The 23,869-nt window shown below is 46.1% G+C and overlaps 1 protein-coding gene across 3 annotated transcripts in view; it reads right to left on the reverse strand.

The window, feature by feature from the left end:
• Positions 1-6,623: 6,623 nt before the first annotated feature.
• LOC122542797 (echinoderm microtubule-associated protein-like 1) overlaps positions 6,624-23,869 on the reverse strand; it is a 139,515-nt gene continuing 122,269 nt past the window's right edge. For all 3 annotated transcript variants that reach the window (XM_087983991.1, XM_087983992.1, XM_087983993.1), the window contains 3 exons: positions 23,334-23,426; positions 21,541-21,671; positions 6,624-15,185 (listed from right to left, as the gene is read on the reverse strand). In XM_087983991.1, coding sequence (XP_087840117.1) covers positions 15,060-15,185; positions 21,541-21,671; positions 23,334-23,426 — 350 coding nt within the window. In that variant the 3' untranslated portion in view covers positions 6,624-15,059. The remainder of the gene's footprint in view (positions 15,186-21,540; positions 21,672-23,333; positions 23,427-23,869) is intronic.

A 23,869-nucleotide genomic window follows, 5' to 3' on the forward strand; every position in this document is an offset into this window, starting at 1 on the left:
GTGCTAACCACTGTGCCACCGTGCCGCCCACAAGGAGAAGTATTTGTCCACCTAAAAGTATTTTAAGACATCCAGCACGTCCTCCTCTGCAAAATAGATACATTTTAGGATAGCACTATTTATGTCCATGTGTCCTCTATCTTCCATATCCTTCTCCACAGTAAACACTGTCGTATCTCCCCCATCTCCTGCAGTTCCTACTTTGATGATCATTAAGGAGCCTATTCTCTCCCTAGTTATCCTTTTGTCCCTAATGTATTGAAAGAATCCCTTTGGATTCTCCTTAACCTTATTTTGAGCATAAAATTACTCACTTCCACCCTTTGTATGAGAACCATTTCCAGATTGCCTTGTTAGTTACAAAACCGGGACAACCACCTGAAACACGAGATTCAGAAAGATATAAACAAACTGCATGTTAATTATATTGTTAAGACACAATAGAGACCTTTGTTTTAATTACCTTTGCATGGAGCACTTATAAAGAGGGGCTGCACATCTGCACACACACAACGTGGGGGCTGGGGAAAAGATAAGCACTACCGCAGTTAGGCGGGAGTGTGGGGAAAAAAATAAAGAAAACACAGGGATGTCAGAGGTTCTGTTCACTCTGAGAGCTAGCTCTGAGGGAGCTGGACCAGTGTAGAAAAAAAGAGAAAAAAAAAATATATAAACAGGAGAAGAAGAAAAAATAAACAAGAGTGTTCTCGCACAGCATTGCCTTTTGTGAGGGGCAGTGCTTGTCACTGGCCATCCGGGTGTTTTCCTATCTTCCTGGTGGTGGAAATTGAGTAAAGATTCATGCACCTTGTGTCTCTCACTGTGTCTCACACCTGCACACACACACACCATGGGTGCTGGGGAAAAGATAAGCACTACCGCGGTTAGGCGGGAGTCTGGGGGTTTTAAAAAAAAGGACCGTCAAAGAAAAAATAAAGAGGGACTGTTGGTACACTTATAGATAGAAAGCAGTCTGAGTCAATTTTTAAAAGTAATGTTTACTTTTAATCCATTCATGGGCTAGGCACAGCATTTATTGCCCTAATTGCCCCAGAGGGCACATAAGGGTCAAACACATCGCTGTGGGTCTGGAGTCACGTGTAGGCCAGACCAGGTAAGGATGGCAGTTTCCTTCCCAAAATGGACGTTAGTGACTCAGGTGGATTTTCCCAACAATCGACAATGGACTCATGGTTACCATTAGTCTCTTAATTCGAGTTTTTATTGAATTTAAATTCCACCATTTGCTGTGGTGGGAATCGAACTCGGATCCCCAGAACGTTACCAACAATAAAAACGGAAATTGCTGGAAAAGCTCAGCAGGTCTGACAGCATCTGCGGAGAGAAATCAGAGTGAACGTTTCATGTCCAGCGACCCTTCCTCAGAACTGGACCCGAAACGTTCACTCTGATTTCTCTCCACAGCTGCTGCCAGACCTGCTGAGCTTTTCTAGCAATTCCCATTTTTATTTCTGATTTCCAGCGTTCATAATTCTTTTTGGTTTTTATTACCCTGAGTCTCTGAGTTAACAGTCCAATGATAATACCACTAGGGCATTGCCTTCCTGAATGTGTATTTGCATCTTTCAAAATAACAAGACCTACTCAGAAATATCAGGGAACGCCATTTTTAGAAGATTGTAACATAACATTTACGACATCATGTGTAGCTTGAATAATTATTTTTCACTTCCATCTCCATCGTTAATGGAATTGGTTTGATTGCTCATATGTCACTGTAATCTTACCAGATCAGAGGGGCCATTCTCTCATTAGAGAGAGAAGCAACTGGTGGTGATTTAACCTGAGGGTCACCAGAGCTCAGGGTTGAGAAGGTAACCTCAAACAGGTGATGGGAGTTGAACCCATGTTGTTAGCATCACAGTGCTCTGCAAACTGACAATCCAGCTAACTGAGCTAAACCAACTCCCCTGTCTGCTTCGGTAAAAAAAATCACACAACACCAGGTTATAGTCCAACAGGTTTAATTGGAAGCACACTAGCTTTCGGAGTGTGCTTCTAATTAAACCTGTTGGGTACAGGACATTGGTTAGGCCACTGTTGGAATACTGAGTGCAATTCTGGTCTCCTTCCTATCGGAAAGATGTTGTGAAACTTGAAAGGGTTCAGAAAAGATTTACAAGGATGTTGCCAGGGTTGGATGATCTGAGCTACAGGGAGAGGCTGAACAGGCTGGGGCTGTTTTCCCTGGAGGGTCGGAGGCTGAGGGGTGACCTTATAGAGGTTTACAAAACTATGAGGGCATGGATAGGATAAATAGACAAAGTCCTTTCCCTCTGGTGGGGGAATCCAGAACTAGAGGCATAGGTTTAGGGTGAGAGGGGAAAGATATAAAAAAGACCTAAGGGGCAACTTTTTCACATATAGGGTGGTACGTATATGGAATGAGCTGCCAGAGGATGTAGTGGAGGCTGGTACAATTGCAACATTTAAGAGGCATTTGGATGGGTTTATGAATAGGAAGGGTTTGGAGGGATATGGGCAAGTGGGACTAGATTGGATTGGGATATCTGGTCGGCATGGACGGGTTGGACCGAAGGGTCTGTTTCCATGCTGTACATCTCTATGACTCTCTGACTCTATGACTATAACCTGGTGTTGTGTGATTTTTAACTTTCTGCACCCCAGTCCAACACCGGCATCTCTAAATCATGTCTGATTAGATGCCTTAGAAGAATGTTGGGAGATCTCATGACTGCAAAGGTGCTACACAAATTTAGGTCATTGTTATCCAGGCACGGTGGCATTCAAAGTTGAGGTATTGCGTTGTAAGTGGACTGGTGTTGTGCAGTCTGCTACTTTACCAGTGTGCCCCTGGGGGAGGGGTGAAGGGAGCTAAAGAATGCGGCTCAAGTTGCTCTTGGCTGCGTCAAATGGGAATCTGACCTTCTCATTGTCCTTTTCGGTGGCATCAAGAAAAATCGCCAGGCACCGTCTGGAGTCATAACTGAACAGGTTTCCAGGCACTGTTTGAATCACGGCTGAAGCAGTAAACGTTTAGTCAGAGGCTACAGAGCAACAAGCTAACTCCCAGAGGTGACAGCTCGACAGAAATCCAGAAAACTCGTGAAAAAAAAAATCTGCATTCAATTCAAAGCTAAACGGAAGTTCCTGACTCAGGGACTTTTATCAAACTTTCCAGTAAATAATTAAAGGCGTACATAATACCAATAAAAACACCAGAATGACTTCTGCACCCGAATAAAAGAAAGACGCAGTGAATTTGGAGACCACAGTACTGTTCAGATTTGAGAGGTTTGTGCAAGGTGCTGAGATACCCGAACGCACATTATGAAAGTGGCGATACCGCATGGGTTGAAACCAGTGTGTGTCTAACGTGGTGTACCAATCTTTCCAGTTTTATGACACTTGCTGTGATTTCTCAAAACATGACCTGGCACAATCATGTCTGACTTTAGTGTGGCCCTCATGGTTCAGTCGCTGTGGGCGGTGGTGGATACGTTACAAACTCCATCCCACATGAAGAGCATGCTGTAAGTTGTGGTCAGATTCACTGGAACTTTCTGAGTTCCACTTCGGTTTGTGATGCAACACCAACGTGGTGTGTTTCTGTCCCAGCGCCATTTCAGTGTTGCTCCTTGACAGAGGGGTAAGTGCTCACCCAGAGGTTAATCGTGCTGACCAATCGCTTCTCTCTGATGACAGAGGAGCCTATTAGCCTCTCCCTTGTGAAGATATTCTCCACAGGCTTGCCTAGTTTCTGCCTCAGGAGATTTGAAGAAGGGGCTGGGGGATGGTGGGGGTGGGGGGTTGCATTGTCGATTAGCTCAGTTGGCTGGACGGCTGATTTGCCAACATGGATTCAGTTGCCATCCCAGCTGAGATTACTGGTTCGGTACTGCCTCAGTGTGGTCTCCCGGTCTCGAGGTGATTCCAGATCGGTCTCCCAGCCTCAAGATGAAGCGCAGCTCAGTCTGGAGTCTAGGCCCAGGACAGGAAGCTAGATAGCAGGGTGGTCTGGGTTGGAAGACCCTTGTCCTGACCTTCTATATTCTCCATTTTTGTAAGTTATTCCCAAAACCTGTATTGCTGGACTTTTCACTTCTTTATTTATCTGAGAACTGTAACTGCAAAATCGTACACAGGGATCCTTGTAGCTAAGATGACGGTGACTTATCTACTCCTCGCTGTACTCCCAGGGCAATGAAGTGAATTCTCATTTAGGAAGGACTCGTGCTCCCCTCACTCTGGGTGAGGTCACTCCCAGGTTGAGCTGCTCTCTCTCTCTCTCTCTTTACAGAGGAGTAGCCTATGGGACTGTGGTGGCTTTCACTTCCAAGTGTGATGTCGGGACACTGTAGTAGTGTTCCCTACCTCCGAGCCGGGAGGTCTGAGCTCAAGTCCTACGTGCTCTGGAGGCATGTTATAAGATGTTCAAACTCTTTGATTTGAACAGGCACTCTACCTCAAGCGCTCTCTTGGAGACTCAACGTCCACCTCAGGACCCTCCAACCACACGGGATCAATGTCAACTTCACCAGTTTCCTCATCTCCCCTCCCCCCACCTCATCCAAGATCCAACCCTCCAACTTGGCACCGCCCTCTTGAACTGTCCTACCTGTCCATCATCCTTCCCAACTATCCGCCCGGTCCTATCACCATCACCTCCCACTTTCACCCACCTATCGCATTCCCGGCTAACTTCCCCCAGCCCCACCCCCCCCTCACATTTATCTCTCAGCCCCCTTGGCACCCCTGCATTCCTGATGAAGGGTTTGTGCTCAAAACGTCGATTCTCCTGCCCCTCGGATGCTGCCTGACCGGCTGTGCTTTTCCAGCACCACCTTTTTTGACGTTGGTTTGGGGCAGTTGACTCTGAGCCCCAGTAGCTCAGTCAGTAGAGCATCAGCCTCTTTATCAGAGGGTCCAAGGTCAAGTCCCTGTCAGGGTGCTGGCTAGCATCACGGAGTGACACCAACAATATGGGTTCAATTCCCAGAGCAGCTGAGGTCACCAGGAAAGACTCTCCCCTTATGGGGTGTGGTGACCCTCAGGTTAAACCACCACCAGCTCTCACCCTCTCCCATGAGAGAGCAGCCCTAATCTCTGGTAGGACTATGGTCTCTTTAGTGCTTGGTTCTGGATTATCAGTAACAGGGTGGGTTGACAAGATGACATCAATTGCTTTCTCCATGGTAACACCTCAACTAATGTGCAACTGAGGAGTGCACGGTAAAAGGCCTTAACAGGGGCATAGGGGCGGGCTGAGGGGCATAGGGGCGGGCTGCCTTAGAGTGGCCGGAAGGTGGGAGGGACGGGCGGGCCTAGCTGGGAGTCTGCATTGTATGCACTGTTTTTTATGTAATTGGACTGTCTTGTATGTACAAATGTCATCATTACTGTTTTGTGATGATTGAAACTGGGATTTGAGGTTTGTCCTCATTTCCCTGAAAACTAGTTGAATGGTCGGGTTTGGGGCCTGGCTTTGCCATTCCCCTCCCTTGTAAATTGCTGTTTCTCTGGATACAGCTGTTAATGTTAATTGTTTTGTAAACTGTGTATTGTTTAATAAATTTAACAAGGCCTTGACAGTATATCTACTGATTCAGCAAATTGGTGGCTCAGTGGTTAGCGCCGCTGCCTCACAGCGCCAGGGACCCGGGTTCGATTCCAGTCTCGGACGATTGTGTGTGTGGAGTTTGCACATTCTCCCCGTGTGGATTTCCTCCCACAGTCCAAAGATGTGCAGGTTAGGGTGGATTGGTCATGAGTTCAGGGATGTGCAGGTTAGGGTGGATTGGTCATGAGTTCAGGGATGTGCAGGTTAGGGTGGATTGGTCATGAGTTCAGGGATGTGCAGGTTAGGGTGGATTGGTCATGAGTTCAGGGATGTGCAGGTTAGGGTGGATTGGTCATGAGTTCAGGGATGTGCAGGTTAGGGTGGATTGGTCATGAGTTCAGGGATGTGCAGGTTAGGGTGGATTGGTCATGAGTTCAGGGATGTGTCGGTTAGGGGACATGTAGAGAAATAGGGAATGGGTGGGTGGGATTCTCTGCGCAGGGTCGGTGTGTACTTGTTGGGCCCAAAGGCCTTTCTACATTGTGGAGTTTCTACTCTATTCTCTCGAGGGGCAATTAGGGACAGGCAACAAAATGTTGGGCCTACCAATGGTGAACACGTGCAGTGAATAGGACTGGCACGATACGGAGAGGCGTGGGTGGAGTGGACGTGGAGAAGATGTTTCCATCAGTAGGAGGGACTAGGATCCAATGGCACAGCCTCAGAGTGAAAGGTCAGCCCTTTAGGACTGAGATTAGATTACTTACAGTGTGGAAACAGGCCCTTCGGCCCAACAAGTCCACACCGCCCCGCCGAAGCGCAATGCAGAGGAGTTTCTTCAGCCAGAGGGTGGGGAATCTGTGGGACTCGTTACCAGTGAAGGCTGAGGAGGCCTTTATCTTTAAACCCAGGAAAGACAGATCCTTGGGTGATCAAGGGTTAAAGGGAGAAGGCAGGAGTACAGGGCTGAGAAATCAGTCCTGATACATTGGCAGAACAGATTCAAGGGGCAGCACGCCTTCGAGGGACAGAACGGTTGGTGTCGTATGGAATGGAATTTTAAAAATAGCTCCCAAATACATTTCATGATGTGAGAATGCTTCCATATTTTATTTGATCAAATGTACACATACAACATAAACTTTATTTTCTTTAAAAAAAAAACAAACTGCAGCGCAGCTAAAAAGCCATCTTATATTTCAGTTTCCCCAGCCTTATGGCATGACAGTATGTTTTGGTTATAAAGATTTTTCTGCTAGGATTATAAAAATACCATACATACACTGTACAGGTCTGTATACACTGTCCCTGACCTCCAGCAAGCGGAATATCTCAGTCTTACACAGCAATGTTAAATTTGCCAATCCAGGTTTCGACGGGTCACTGTCCTTTTCACTGATTGCCCTCCGGGAAAGTTTGGCCCGATTCTAGAAGGTAGGGTGGGTGACAGGTAGTGTTGGCACTCAATCACCCTAGGGGGTGACATCTCTGCCAAAATATCACACTGCCCACAGTTCATTCTCAATTCCCACATCCCAATTGTGACAGACTTTGCCTCGCTCCCATTATTTTCTTTCTCAAGCACTTGATAACTGTCCAAGTTTGGAGAGAATCTAGTCAAAACAAAAGCTTCAAAATACTAGCCTCTGGTACGGAAGGCAGAGTGTAGATGCCCTTACCTCCCTCTCTCCAGGCCCTCAGCTCCCAGCCAGTCCAGTAACCGGTCGCCCATCAGCCAGTTGCCCTTGCTCCTGTCAATGGCAATCCCAGGTATTGGTGCTACCTGACAGTGCTGAACCACCCTCCATATTGAGACAGCATGTCACTTAAACCAAGACAATGCAGTGAAAACGAAAGCATTGTTGCTCCATGATTGGGCAATTACAGGAAGGATGTTCCTGGTGACCAGGGGAGCCCAGAACCATGGGCCCACATTCTAAGGATGTGGGGTAGGACTGAGATGAGGAGAAATGTCTTCACCCAGAGAGTGGGGAGCCTCGGTCATAGAGATGTACAGCACAGAAACAGACCCTTTCGTCCAACTTGTCCACGCTGACCAGATATCCTAAATTAATCTATTCCCACTGGCCAGCATTTGGCCCTTTTCCCTCTAAACCCTTCCTGTTCATGTACCCATCCAAATGCCTTTTAAATGCTGTAATTGCACCAGCCTCCACCACTTCCTCTGGCAGCTCATTCCATACACACACCACCCTCTGCGTGAAAAAGTTGCCCCTTTCATAGCTTTCCCCTCACCCTAAACCTCTGCCTTCTACTTGGAATTCCCTACCACAGAAAGCAGTTGAGGCCAAAACATTGAATTTTTCCAAGGAGAAGTCAGATACAGTTCTTAGGGCTAAAGGGATCAAACGCTATGGGAAGAACGCAGGAATAGAGGATTGAGTTGGATGGTCAACCCTGATCATAGTGAACAACTCGAAAGGACTGATTCGATCAGCAACTGGAGGAAAGGTTCTTTCTCCGTTTAATCCTGTTCCACCCTTCAACAGATCATGACTCATCTACCTAAAACTCCAGTTCCCTCATTATCCTTCAGCACACCCAAGGCTATTGATCTCTATCGTGAACATAAATGGCTAAGCATCCATTGCTCTCCAGTAGAGAATTGCACGCAGCCACAAGGATTTGAGTGAATCCAATTTCATCCTAGTCCTGGACCCTTACCTAGAGTTTGTGGACTTTCAGGACAGCAGTTACTGCATTTACTGGCCCCAAAGTTCAGACCAACCACCCAAGGAGCAGGGTTCGACATCCCCTCACCTCAGGGGTTAGGCATATTCCCGGAGTTGTCATTGATGGTTAGCACGGAAGGAGGCCATTTGGCCCTTTGTGTCCAGGCCAACACTAAGACTAACACAGCTACTGCTCACCTCCATTATGTTGCCATCAAATTCCCTCATGAGAGCTTCGACAGAAACGGGCCTCCAGCCACATTCTTGGATTGTGCCTTCCACATCCCAACAACTCACTCTATACAATGCTTGTTCCTCACCACACCTTTGGTTCTACATCCAATCACTTTCTATCAGGGCTCGCTAGGCCTTGGCCTGTCCACCAATATTCCCCACACCCCTCTCTATTCTGCCCAGGACCCTCGATCGAATCTCCGCACAACCCTCTCCAAAGAGAAACAGGTCCAACACCTCCAGTCCATCTACATAACTGAAGTCACACAACGTGGAACTACCTTCTTGTAATTCACAGAATCCCTGCAATGCGGGAAGAGGCCATTCAGCCCATCGGGTCTGCATCGACTCTCCAAAAGCATGCCAGCCAGACCCACCCCATCCCTACATTTCCCATGGCTAACTCACTGAGCATGAACACCATGAGTAATTTAGCGTGGCCAACCATCCTAACCTGCCCACCTTTGGACTGAGGGAGGAAACCAGAGCACCCGGAGGAAACCTACACAGATACAGGTAGAACATGCAGACTCCGCACAGACAGTCACCACAGAGGCTGGAATTGAACCCGGCTCCCTGATGCTGTGAACCCTTCACTTGAGGAGCACTATTTTGTTTAGTAAAGGGTGCACTGAATGCAAAAGACCCAGAATATTGGCATTGAGTACAATTGCACTTCCATTGTTCACACTGAGTGAGCAAACACTGGCTGAGCTAGATGCAGCATGAAATTCTACCCCAATTCCACACCTCAAGCCTCACCATGATAAAAGTCCCTCTACTCCCCAATATGACAGTGTCCCCATTTCCTACTTGTGCCCAGCTGTTGACTCCGACCTAGGATTGTTAATTTAGTGTCAAATTCAGGCCATCCTGACCAGTGGGCTTGAATTGAAAATAGGGAGAGATTCCTACAGCCAGCAACACATCTCTACGGTAGAGAGAAACCTCGATTATCCGAAGGACACGGGAGGGGTGTATTTTGTTTGGTTAATCAAATTCCGGATAATAGAGTGCGGGATAACAGTTTAACCAAGCATTGGGACCTTGTGATCTTGCCGGATAATCCGATGTTCGGATAATCGAGGTTCCTCTGTAGTTAGTGCTGGCTACAAAATTCAGAACCGGAGAACAAATGCATTACATTGAAGTCCTTTGTTAATGGAACTGGTCTGATTATTTTTTCTCCTCTTCCAGGACCCATGAATCGATGGCATCATAACGTACAAGATCACAGGATGTGGGAGAAGGAGGCTATTCAGCCCATCGTGTCTGTTCCACCATTCAGGGAGGTCCCGGATGATCTGATACCCCTCAGCTGCACTTGCCTGCCTTTTCCCCATAATCCTGGATTCTTTTACAGAGCAAACATCTCTCACAACCTTGACTTTACTTACAGCCCTCTGCGGTAAAAAGTTCCACAGATTCATTCCCCTCTGACAAGAAATTCCTCCTCATCTCGGTCTTCAATGGGTGAGCTCTTATTTGGGGAAGATGGCCTTCCGATCCTTGACTCTCCCACAAGGAGATCCACATCTGCACCTACCCTGTCAAGTTGCACAGAACGGGGAGCCTAACCTGCTGTGCTTTTCCAACACCACTCTAATCTAAACTCTGGTTTCCAGCATCTGCAGTCCTCACTTTTGCCCAGTGTTATAACAAGCTTCCAATCATTTTGCTAAATTCCAATGAGTACAGGCCCAACCTACACAAACGCTCCTCATAAGACAGTCCCTCCATACCTGCGAGTGAACCGTTTCTGGACTGCCTTTAATGCCAGAACATTTCCTCCGATAAAGGTCTGATTAGTGCCTTGTATAGTTTTAGCAAGACCTCCCTACTTTTACATTTTATTCCTTTTGATGAAAAAAAATCATGAATTTGTCTAGTTCAACACCAATCATCAGGTCTCGTTAACCTTCCTTTGTTTTAGTCGAGTCAATATGTTTGTCCTTTAACTGAACACACAAGGACCCAGCCTCAAACCAAACCACCAACATTCGTTTCAGTGTCTATGAGCCGGCAAGCCTCTCCAACACCCACTCCTTCCTACTCCGTGTTGAGCCACGTAAGGTCGTAGAGATGTACAGCATGGAAACAGACCCTTCAGTCCAACCCGTCCATGCCGACCAGATATCCCAACCCAATCTAGTCCCACCTGCCAGCACCCGGCCCACATCCCTCCAAACCCTTCCTATTCATAAACCCATCCAGCTGCCTCTTAAACGTTGTAATTGTACCAGACTCCACCACATCCTCTGACAGCTCATTCCATACACGTACCACCCTCTGTGCGAAAAAGTTACCCCTTAGGTCTCTTTTATATCTTTCCCCTCTCACCCCAAACCTATGCCCTCTAGTTCTGGACTCCCTGACCCCAGAGAAAAGACTTTGTCTATTCCCCCTATCCATGCCCCTCATGATTCTATAAACCTCTATAAGGTCACCCCTCAGCCTCCGACACTCCAGGGAAAACAGCCCCAGCCTGTTCAGCCTCTCCCTGTAGCTCAAATCCTCCAACCCTGGCAACATCCTTGTAAAATCATTCCTTTCTGTTGCTTTCGTGACGATTTTGCCTTCTCTCCTAGGAGATCCTCTCACTAGGTCTAGCAGCAACGACAGGGGAAAAAAAAAGGGTTTGAAGCACCATTAGAGAAACCAGTTGGAAGGGTTGCACAGCGGTTTGTATGCTGCTCAGCAGCGAAACACAGAGACAAGATTTTTGAGAAACTGCATAGAGGGTTATTTTTTGCTTTCCACTTTTAGGAGAGAAGGTGAAGTCCAGAGCTCAAGGAACTTTCAATTTAACTCTCCATGTTGCAGGACGTGTTACTAAAAATTCATCTCTTCACTTGAATCGCCAGCGCTTCACCTCACTGATGATTGAAGCTGGTTGTCAGTTGCCTGACTGCTGCGGTGTTTGGGCACTGCCACGTTCCTAGGACGGATGACAGATCCAGGTTTGGTCAGATTGGAGAGTAGAAGCTTGGCATCAGGCTCCATTTCGATCCAGACCACCTTCAGTTCGGCAGCAACCGCCCATCACTCAAACTATGTAGGCAATAAATCCCCACCCCCACCCACAAGGCGGGGGGGAGGGGGGAAGCTAGATGAGAAATTAGAGTAAGCAAAAAAAATGGTTGGTGATGTGCTATATAGGTTCCCACTTAGTTACAAAACACATCACTAAACAAAGAGCACCAATACGTCATTCAGGCACTAATGAAGGAACTGCTGTGCGTTGCAAACACATTCAGGCTCACTTTGAAAGAAGCATTAGATTCCCTGCAACAAAAATAAAACAGGCAACTTTCTTAAAAAAAAACCCTGGTAATGATGCCTTTACATCAGAGATTAAATGATGTCTTCAGTAGGACTTTAAATTTGCATCTCCCCAATACCCAATGAAATGGCATGCTTTCATGGGTATCTTCAGCCAATCAGAATTCTTCCACAAATAGGCAATTTTTGAGTGAGTGCAGGGATGGGGGGGGGGGATGGGGGGGGAAAAAAAAATGCTGGTTGGCAAGCCCAGGAATGACACAAACAAAGCAGGATGATTTCTTACCATTGGCACTTCGGGATTTTGGCATGTTTACCACAGCGACTGAAGCAAAGAGGGTTTGCGGCTGAACTATAAAATACAGGAGAAATTTAGGCCAATTAGCCCCCATGCCATCAGACTGTGGCCGGATTGCAGTGAGAACCCCCCACATTCTGTCTGGCCCTGCTCTCTTCTCCATTAACTCTTCACTCCCTATTCAAAAAAAAACACACACAAACCTTGAACTAAAACAGAAAATGGCTGGAAAAAGCTCAGCAGGACTTGCAGCATCTGAGAGGTCAGGTCCTCAGAGCAGTTCTGAGGAAGGGTCACTGGACCTGAAACATTAACTCCGATTTCTCTCCACAGATGCTGCCAGACCCGCTGAGTTTTTCTGAGCAATTTCTGTTTTGGTTTCTGATTTCCAGCATAGGCTGTTCTTTCAGGGTTTTAATCAACATTGAATGAATTCATCAACACAACCTCCACTACTTTCTGGGAAAGAGAATTCCACAGACCGATCACTCTCAGGAACAAAAAAACTACTGAGAGTCCTTCAGGAGATCTGGGCATCACTGGCAAAGGCCAGTGTTTGTTGCTTATTCCTAAATGTCCTTGAACCAAGCCACTTGTTCGGTTAAGAATCAACGATGTGGCTATAGTTCTCGAGCCACATGTAGGCCCAAGCTGCTAAACGTCATTAACTTTTATTCACTCGTGGGAGTTGCTGGCTGGGACACCATTTAGTGCCCATCCCTAGACACCCTTAATGAACTAGATGGGTTTTATGACAATGGATAATTCTGGTGCCATTGAATAGGTTTAAATTCTGGATTTCTAGCCACATCAAGAACCGAACCCAGTGTTCTCCAAGCATTCTGGATTACTGCTCGGTCTACGTTGGTCAACGAGACGCTGGGTTGGGGTCGGGGGGGGCTTGTCAGGTAGTGTTCACTTTGGTCACAGCCCCAGCACAGACAAGATGGGCCGAATGTCTTCCTTTCTGGAAACATGCATTCAAAGAAAAAAAAAAGTTAATGATGCTATATCTCTACAAAGAGGGAATAAAAAAGGGAAGTTTCCCCTTGTCACCTACTCTTTCTGAGAAATAGGAAGTTTGATTCTAAAATGAAGAGTTACTGGTGACTCGCAGGACTCCCGCGAGTGCTTGGAAGGATGTTGATTCTTGTGAAGGTTCTAACACACTGACCACTGACACAGGCCTCTCGACCGGGTTTAGGGACTTGCAGGAAAAAATTGCAATTGTACTTGTTGATACAGCCTCCACAAAATAGAGACATCTTCAAAAAAAAAAAGTTAATTCTCTACAGTGGAGAAACACATTCATTTTCCATTTGTATTTCTTCATTGTGATCCTTAAATCAGTTAAGTTGTATACACTTTTTAAAAAAAAAAGTCCATTCTCAGAATGTGGGGGAGATTGGTGAGATCAGATTTATAAATGACAGTGAGAGAGAGCACATTTGAGGAGCATCAGGAGGGATTTAAACCATGGTTCAGCCAAAACAGGTAGAGGGTAACAAATGTATTCGGGAATCCGTTAACAACCAAACGGCTTTGCTGCTGTCAACCAGGCCTTTACCTGATAAATCCCATCCAACTGCTTTAGTTGGGTGTCAAGGTGATGGCCGTGTGGTGTTGCCGGGTCAGCAGATTGATAACATTGGCACTTAAATGGTGCGAATGGAAGTTTAGTGCATACACGTTTGTTACTGTGCTTAGAAACAGCAATATAAAAGGATAATGGCCTGTTAGACAGGCTTTCCCGGTTGTAAATCCATAGTGTGGAAATAGGATCAGAGCCTGTGGCTATCTAATCAAACTTTGGGCTTGGGGGGTGGTAGAAAAAGAGGGAAAAAACACACTCATTTGGAAGATGTGTTAGTCCAACAAGAAAGTGAATTCCCATGAGCCAGTTGGGTTCCCATGGTGACACAGACTTGATGGGCTGAAGGGCCTCTTCCATGCTACATGATTGATCGAGGGACTGCAGTCAACATGGCAAAAGCAAAAACACTTCTTAACCCCACACCTCTCACTTAAAATAACAAACCCAAGTACTATCTTGTGGGACTAGTCTGGGAATCCCAAACTAGGTGACAATCGGAGAGAAACAAATATCGAATGGTCAGCCATGACATTTTCAGCAGATTTAGAAAATAAATTGAATACAAGAGAACTATTTTTGCCCGTTTGGTTGACTCCTGATGGTTTTAGACAGAGGGGGTCCCCGTGAAGATTCCCCACGGGCTTGAAAAGGGTCTGTCGCAGAATTGGAAACAGTGTCCCGTCCTTCAGCAGAGAGGGTGAGGAAAAGGCTCCCAGAGTTTTCACTGCTTTGGGCCATCCGTTTGAACGTAGCAGGAAGGCAACTTTGGGAGAGGTGGTGGGTCAGAGATGGAAATGCCTCAAAATCCCAGTTTGGAGACCTAGGGTGGCGCAGACCCCTTTAAACAACCCCCCCAAAAAAAAAAACACAGGCCAGGGTAGTGTTGGCGCAAATCAAATCGATCAATCATCAGACTAATCAGGATAGCCTTGGAGCAACAATAGACCTGTGCCCTCTCCTACACACCCCCTTACCCTTGTAGGGTCCAGCTGAGAGAGTGGTTTGCAGGATTCCTTTGGAATAGAATCCCTACAGGAACCAGCTGCTTACAAAAAGGGATCTCCAGAATGGATTCTTATATTGATTTTTTAAAAAAAAATGCAATGACTTTAGCACAGCAGGGGTGATGGAGACAGACTGCGAATCATTTCAATGCAGCTATAGGACTGTCCGAGTTGGAACTGGCCCAAGGAGGCTAAAGAAATTTTTTAAAAGCCATAGTGCAGGTGCTGAGGGTAGGGGAAGAGCAATAGATACCCCGTCTGCTTCCCACTAAAAAAATAAATTCAGCAAAACCGCAAAACAAAAGAGAATTGATGACTAATGAGGCACTGAAGGATGGAATCTTGCTGTGCAGTGCCCTGGCACCTCCCAACCCACACGGCTGGATTGCATCACTGGATAAAGTACGGTAACCTAAGCGACGCTCCACTGAATGACACTCATGTCCTTCCCACCAGTGGAGATCAGACTGGCGTTGTCATGGAGAAAGGCAATGTTGGTCACATGACTGCTGTGGCCACTGTACTTGTGACTTGGCGCCTGTAACAGAAACAGAGAACAGTGACAAGTCATTGCAGAGAGAACCCTTTATTAGTTGGTTTGCATGTCTAAGTATTTGCTAACCTACCTGTTCAGGGATGTTAGACACACCCTCTGGACCAGGTGAGACTTCAACTCAGGCCTTCAGGCTCAGGGCTAGAGACAGTACCACTGTACCACGATTGGGTGTTCATCGATCTACATAGGGTCTGTTTCCGTGCTGTAGGACTCTTCGGTCCAACCAATCCCAAAATAAACTAGTCCCATCTGCCTGCTCCTGGCCCATATCCCTCCAATCCTTTCCTATCCATGAACTTATCCAAATGTCTTTTAAACATTGTAACTGTACCCACTTCCTCCGTCACTTCATTCCAAATAAAATTGCCCCTCATCTTAAAAATCTCTCTCCTCTCACCTTAAAAATATGCCCACTAGTCTGGAAATCCCCGCATCCTATGGAAAAGACACCAACCATTTACCTTCTCTATACCCCTCATGATTTTATAAACCTCGATAAAAGGTCACCTGCTCAACCTCCAGTGAAAAAGTCCCAGTCTTTCTTTATAATTCAAACCTTCCATGTCCCGCAACATCCTGGGAAATCTCTTTCTGAACCCTCTCCAGTTTTAATATCCTTCCTATAACCGGGTGACCAGAATGAAATCTTCGATCTTGCTGCTCATTAGCTGCTCCCCAATGTGGATCTCTGTCCTAAGTCAGCCAAAGGGAAAGGGTGACAAACCAGTGTGAAAATTCATAATGCACCTGCCTGACAAAATAAAACCTTGAGAAAGGAAACAAAAGGCAGTTAAAATGAAGTGACCATACAAATCTGCCATGATTCAACTGAATGGCAGGACAAGCCTGATGTGCTGACACAAACAGAATAGGCCATTCGGCCCTTCGAGCCTGTTCTCCCATTCAATACAATCATGGCTGGTTGTCCAATTCAGTGCTTGGTCCCAACTTTCACCTCATACCTGTTGATTCTTTTCTCCCTCAGAACAATATCTAACTCTTTGAAAACATTCAATGTTTTGGCCCCGACTGCTTTCTGTCACAAAGAATTCCACAGACTCCCCCACTCTCTGGGTGAAGAGATTTCTCCTCATCTCAGTCCTACCCTGTATCCTTTAGATATTGACCCCCTGGTCATCAGGAACATTCTTCCTGCATTGACCCAGTCTAGTCCAGGAGAATTTTATAGGTTTCTGAGATTTATTTATTAATTTTATTGTCACATGTACTCAAAAGTACAGGAGTACAGTAAAGAGTGCATAATGTCACTAGCCAAGTGCCATCTAAGTACATTAGTACAGAATCTTAGGAGCAACGTGGAAAGAAAGAGTAAAGTTAAAGTTAAACATTGCAAGTGATTATAGTACAGTGATGCCTTCTTAGTTTTAAGTAGAAAAAAAAAAGAAATAAAGCTTCAAGTTCAAACATTTCCCCCCCCCCCTCAAAACTCGAGTGAATATAATCCTATACTGGAAATTAAAATGGTCTTCTCAGGTGTCCTTTCAGGGTGTGTCTCAAACACTCTGGGATAGTTAAAAGGTGGATGTGACAGAAGTGTCCATTGTTTTGTTTTGAGAGAAAAAAAGAGATCTCATGAGCCTGAAATGAGTAATGGTTAGTCTGTGCTGGCGCTGTGAGATACAATACACAGTAAAGAGAAGTGACGGGTTCACCTGCTTTTATTGTTTGTCAGCCACTGCAAATGGTCAGGACTCACTCCTCTCAGACCTAAACGTTTGGCCCCTTATCCAGAGACTGTGCCTCCCACGGTCTATATTCCCCAGTCAAGTCGGACAGTGCAGCATTTGGAGCGTCCGCCAGGATTGTGAACAAGAGCTTATATTTGCAAAAGCACTTAATGTCATAAAAATGTTCCAAGGTGACTCATGGCTACATTATGAATGATGCTTCATACCATCCTGCAATGTTGATGAGCCAGAGCAGTGTGGAGGAACAAAGATGGACTTTCTTTCATTTATAGCCTTCTATTCTTCAACTACACAAAATGGCACCAGATTGTGTTGACAGTTGAAACTTTAACTGTATTTTGCGGTGTTGTTCATTGCAGAGTGCAAGTCACTATTATTCAATCAATCATTCAACTGACGAAGGTGCAGTACTTCGAGAGCTTGTGGTTTTAACTAAACCTGTTGGATTATAACCTGGTGTTGGGTGACTTCTTAGTGTGGAAACAGGCTCCTCGGCCCAACAAGTCCACACCGACCCTCCAAAGAGTAACCCACCTAGACCCATTCCCCTACATTTACCCCTGACTAATGCACCTAACATCATTCAGTTCGCTCTGACTGAGCTCCAAGTTTTCCAAGAAGAGGTTTAAAAAGGAGTATCTTTAAAAAGGAGGAATAAACTGAAGGCGGAGGGGTTTGAGGAGGGAATTTAGTGCTAGATGGTTGAAGGTAGCACAGCCAATGGTGGAAGTGATTAAAATCAAAATGACGGTGAAGCTAAAGAGGCAGGAATTGGAAAATCATAGACTTCAGAGACTTGCAAGGTTGGGGGCCTTTACAAAGATCGAGAAGGATGAGACTGTGGAGAGATTGAAAATAAAAGACGAACATCATTTTGTTTTTAAAAAAAAAAAATCAAAAATGAGGCATTACTTCACCCAAACCAGTGTCAGTCAATAGGGGATTTGGAGAGATTGAAGAGATTGCAGAGTTTGGCATGACCAGAGTTTACAGAGGGTAGGGCCTGGGTACCAAGCCAGACACGTGCTTGAAGAGTCGAGGGCAGAGGTCACCAAGGTGTGAACGAGGGCTTCAACAGCCAATCAGCCGAGATGGCAGTAGAGTTAACAGAGGGAAGCTTGGAAACAGCAGGATTTGTCTGATTGGAAGCTCATTGGAGGGTGCAAACATGGTCTGGCCGAGTGTCAGACAGTTGCCAGGGCTGAAGTTAGTAGCTAGGGACTGAAAACAATGGCTTCCATATTCAACTGGAGGAAGGATTTCTGGTCAGCCTGAATCCAGTGTGCAGCCAGACACCACAATAACTGTGGCACGGTGGCTCATAGTGCTAGGGACTTGGGTTTGATTCCAGCCTAGGGTGACTGTGCAAACTCCACACAGACAGACATTCTCCCAGTGTCTGCGTGGGTTTTCTCCGGGTGCTCCGGTTTCCTCCCACAATCCAAAGACGTGCAGGTCAGGTAAATTGGCCACGCTAATTTGCCAAGTCAGGGGTAAATTATAGGGTCTAGATGGGTTACTCTTCAGAGGATCAGTGTGGACTTGTTGGGCCGAAGGGCCTGTTTCCACACTGCAGCGAATCTAATCCTGACTCTGCAGAGTGCCAGAATATTCAGAGGGTGGGAAAAGTAGTGATATGATAATCATGACATTTAAAAGCAAATAGGTCACCTACAAATGTGACTTAAAAATGTTTAATAATTCCTTTCCCCTCCCTCTGCTTAAAAGTAAATCCACCTTCAAAACAGACAGACTGAGATGATGCGGAGGGGAGTGAGCGAGATTAATAGAATAAAAAGGCACTGAATTAATTGAGCGCACACATTAATGCGAAGCGAGATTACTGGACTGTCACAGGCTGCTGATAGCCATTAATTTTGCTATATTAAAACCACAGCAGAAAGCCATAGGTTGATAGAATTCTTTGAGAGAGAACTTTCAGGAAGAATCGGAGCTCAGTAAGTAGAATTCATATGGTTCTCTCTCGCTCTCTCTCGAAGCCAGAGATGAATTTGTTGATTCTCAAATTGGCAAACCATGAGTTTTCTGAAAAAACAAGGCAAATAGCAAAAAACCAAAGACAGTGGGGCGATACGGTGGCTCAATGGTCAGCACTGCTGCCTCACAGTACCAGGGTCCCAGGTTCAATTCCACCCTCGGGCGACTGTCTGTGTGGAGTTTGCACATTCTCCCAGTGTCTGCGTGGGTTTCCTCCGGGTGCTCCAGTTTCCTCCCACAGTCCAAAGATGTGCAGGTTAGGGTGGATTGGCCGTGCTAAATCGCCCATTAGTCAGAGGGAAATGGGTCGGAGTGGGTTACTCTTCGGAGGGTCAGTGTAGACTGGTTGGGCCGAAGAGCCAGTTTCCACGCTGTAGGGAATCTAATCTAATCCTACTGAACTGACCAATGGCCAAGGGCTATGCACTGAAGTAGAGACAGCTGCTGCCATGTCACAGTGGGGACAGACCACTGTCTGAGGTCTTCCTGCTGCAAGTAAATGGGGGTCCGTTCAGTTATTGGACCCTCATGGTGCCCTCATTAAAGTCCTGCATGTGTAAGAGATGACTTTAGTCTGTTGGGATAGAGTCAAACTCGAACGGTTTGTTGGATATGCTACTGCATTCGTGATTGTGTACGTACACAGAGATTTGTTTTAGGAATATCTGAAATTTAAAGAAAAGCCAAGGGCTACTTTGTGCTGTTTTTACAGACAAAAGAAATGGCAGGCAGCAGGAAACTGGGATTTAAAAAAAGGGTTATTCTGACCAGATCCAGAAAGAAATAGGAGCTGGCCCACTCTCCTTCAGTCAGCTCTGCCATTTTTAACTCAGTCATGACCGATCCAGTTCAGTGCTATTTCAGAATCCCTACAGTGTGGAAACAGGCCATTTGGCCCAACAAGTCCACACCAACCCTCCAAAGGGTATCCCACCCACAACTCTACATTTACCCCTGACTCGCACACCTAACATGCACATCTTTGGACACTATGGGAAAATTTAGCATGGCCAATCCACTCTAACCTTGTTGTGGAAGAATCACTCAATGTTCTATAAAAGAATTACTAGGAGACACAGAAAATCCTTCATGAACTTAAACTTTAATCTTGCAAAATCAAAGCTGTGGGAGCCAGCAAAAGGTCTTCCCTGACTCGCCCCAAGCTTTGTTCTTCCCCTGGTTATATAATTGTTGGTCCCGAGCTTATCTGATAACGTTAGCATAGCCAACCATGCTGGCATGCCTTATCGTTCTAAAGAAATCATCTATCGCACTGGTTCCCTCCATCACACTACAAACACCAGCATTAGGTCATCTACCAGTGAAGTAACTAGCCTAACACAATGCACCACCATTATCTGGTGCTAGAGCCCTGTAACATGAGCTCAGGCACACACTGCAACACTAAGTTAATGACATAACTGTCAGAGTAACTTCCATAACCTGGACCTGCTTGGACTGTGGGAGGAAACCCACGCAGACACAGGGAGAACGTGCAAACTCCACAAAGACAGTTGCCTGAGGGTGGAATCGATCCTGGGCCCCTGGCGCTGTGAAGCAGCAGTGCTAACCACTGAGCCACGGTGCTGCACATTTTCTCACACTAAACTCCATACCCTTTGATGGTTTTTAAATGTCAACAAAAAGAATTTTGAATACTTTCAGCAACTGAAGCACATTTTTTGTTAAAGACTAAGCGAATTGCAGGAGGATGAGGGGATTGGGGGACGTTTTTCCGCCCCCTAGTCTTCCAGCTGATGTTACGAAAGTGAACTGCACTGACCGGGAGGGTAGTTGCAGCAAGAGCCCGCAATCTTTTTTCAAAAGGAAAATGGAAAACCAGGTATCGTAACATTCATGGATCGAGTGCAGGAAAGTGGCACTGGTGTAGACTTACAGCAATTTGTGTCACGGCAGATTTCCTGGGGCTGAAGGGCCTTTTCTGTACTGCCACAATTCTGTAACTATTTCAGTGAATTCCAGTGGAGCCTGTGAAATTTTCCAGTTTGAAAATAAAAGAGACTTGCAAAGAGTCCCAGGCATTAGGGGACATAGCAGTATTTTCCATTTTTCCCAGGCAATTCCCCCCGAATCTGCTAGGCAGGGGTTCTGCAGAGCACAGAGACACAGACACAGAGACACAGACACAGAGACACAGACACAGAGACACAGACACAGAGACACAGACACAGAGACACAGACACAGAGACACAGACACAGAGACACAGACACAGAGACACAGACACACGCCCCTCCCATTGACACTGGACAAATGACTGCCTGGCCGTTGGGAAAATCAGGGGGGCAAAATTTAACTTCAGGGCCCAATAGGACTCTTCTTTGTAAGAGAGGATTCTTGAACTTGCAAAAGAGGGAAAAGGATTCTAAAAACTAAAAGGTGATAGTTGGGGGGGGGGGGAAGGGAATAAAAAAGGGACTTAGCTGTTGGATCAGTACCAGTGAGCAGAGAGCATACTGGAGGACAGTATGAGGAGAGGTTGATCTGGATGATGAAGGTCAATGAACAAATGTGGATGAGCTACAGAGGAGCGAGAGCTAACAGGGTAACAAGAGGCAGCAACTGCATATCGAGGGAGACCACTAGGTACCAATGTTCACTCTACACTTACCCGAGGGTGCAAGCACGGATAGGAAAACAAATTCACTTTCCCAAAGTCATCTGCTGTGACAAGGAGTTGATCATCGGACGACCTGCAAATGGCATTGATATCAGTCCCGTCAGCTCCCTCTGGCCAGACACCTGGGAAAAATAAAACCAGGAATGAGCTGGGCACAATGCCCACTAGGGGGAGGCAATGGGCTAGTGGTATGTTCACTGGACTATTAACCCAGGGACCCAGGTAATGTGCTGAGGAGCATGTTATTGCAGAAACTGGAATCTGTACAGGAAACAACAAATGCTGGATCTCACAGCGGGTCAGCCACCATCCATGAGAGAGAGCGCACGCTAATGCTTGGAGTCTAGATGACTCTTTAGAGCTAATGTTCTGAGGACCCAGGTTTAAATCCCACTGTGGCAGACAGAGGAATCGGAATTCAATTAAAAATCTGGAATTAAAGAGTCTAGTGATGACCATGAAGCAGTTATGATGCTGGAAAAACTCACCTGGTTCATTAAATGCCCTTTAGGGAAGGAAACTGCCATCCTTACCTGATCTGGCCTACATGTGACTCCAGACCCACAGCAATGGGGGTGACTCAATTACCCACTGGGCAATAGAGTGGAGGAAACTTATTTAAAGTTGGTTTCTTGGCATCAATATGTGGCTACTGCTTTCCTCTGGTAACCACTTTGCAGTTTTAAAAAAATCTATATTGACTGCTGCTGGTCTGGAGAGAAGTCCTTAAGCAGGTTTGCCATTTTTAAGACAAGGCGCTATCCCGTGAAGGAATAATAAACACACTCTGGGATGAGATGTACACGTGTGACCAGTTTAGCCACCACATTTCACACCAGCATGCACAATTAAAATACCTCAAGCAGCTACGAAGAGCGAGCAAACATCACCCTTGCTATTTACATGGCTCTGCCCTGTCCTTCCATGGGAGATTGAGGGGTTTCCTATACACCGGTTTCTGCTGCTGCTGCTGTCCATTTGTCACTCCCGCGCCCTCTGTTTGGACATGCCCTGGCACTTTTTGACTGGCTGTTTGGAAATGGCACAACATTCCCCAATCCCCCCACTCCCCAAAACCAAACACCTTGCCAATCAGGCTATCGTAATGCAGCAATCTCAGTTTCCCCCTTTCTTGTACAGAGTTGCTCAGCTGCAAGTTCTACAAAGGAAGGCAGATCCCATGTTCTAGTGCCGGATACAGTTAACAGAAATTTATTTACCAAGTGGTGGCCAATCCCTTGTATATGGTTGGTGCCTTGTTTTCAAGCAACACAAGTTTAAAGACTTCTCATAAGACAAACAGCAATCAATATATTAAAAAAACAAAGTGGTTACCCAAGGAAGGCAACAGCCATACACATTGATGACAGGAAGCCAACTTTGAGTGGCTACCCCTCTAATGCCATTTCCAAAATGAATGGCGGCAGCACGGTGGCACAGTGGTTAGCGCTGCTGCATCAACACCAGAGACCCGGGTTCAATTCCTGCCTCAGGCGATTCGGTGTGGAGTTTGCACATTCTCCCCGTGTCTGCGTGGGTTTCCTCTGGTTTCCTCCCACAATCCAAAAATGTGCAGGTCAGGTGAATTGGCTATGCTAAATTGCCCGTAGTGTTAGGTGAAAGGGTAAATGTAGGGGAATGGGTCTGGGTGGGTAGCGGGTCGGTATGGACTTGTTGGGCCGAAGGGCCTGTTTCCACACTAAGTAATCTAATCTAAAATATCATTGTACTGATAATATAGGACTTGGATAAGGGGAGGAGCCAGGCTTCACTTTAATACTCACCAAAGACCTGGAAGGACAGTACACAGGAAGAAGTTGCCCACTCCAAGTCCCGCACCACATCCATGCTCGTCACCTGTTTACAGTTAGGAGTCCCTATTGGAGGGAAGGAAGGGTTAGAGACGTCACTTAGAGACACAAGCCTTAGAGAAAGGAAGAAACAGAATCACAAAAATCAGAACACGGGCTACAACAGAAAGGTTTTAACTTTTTCCTGAGAGGGATCTAAGAATTAGCCAAGCATTACAAGTGAGTCTGAAGTAGGATGAAACTTTTTCTCTAAACTCAATCAAAAAGCAGGTACAAGGAATATGGAGTTAGGTGACAAAATCAGCCAGGGTTGCTTTTGACCGGTGAGACAGGACTGAGGGGACAAATGGAATTCTACTCAGAATATACAAACTAGTACACTCGCTCCTCACCATCCACAAATTCACTGCCCTCCCCATTCACTCGTCTAATCTGACCACGCTGGCCTTCACTGTCGATAGGAGAGTTACAGTGTACCAGTATTCACTGGTTGGTAGTCATTGTGTTGC

This window comes from Chiloscyllium plagiosum, unplaced genomic scaffold (genome assembly GCF_037043375.1).
Source record: "Chiloscyllium plagiosum isolate Xiang-an unplaced genomic scaffold, Cpla_swu_hap1 HiC_scaffold_47, whole genome shotgun sequence".
Taxonomy (NCBI): Eukaryota; Metazoa; Chordata; class Chondrichthyes; order Orectolobiformes; family Hemiscylliidae; genus Chiloscyllium; species Chiloscyllium plagiosum.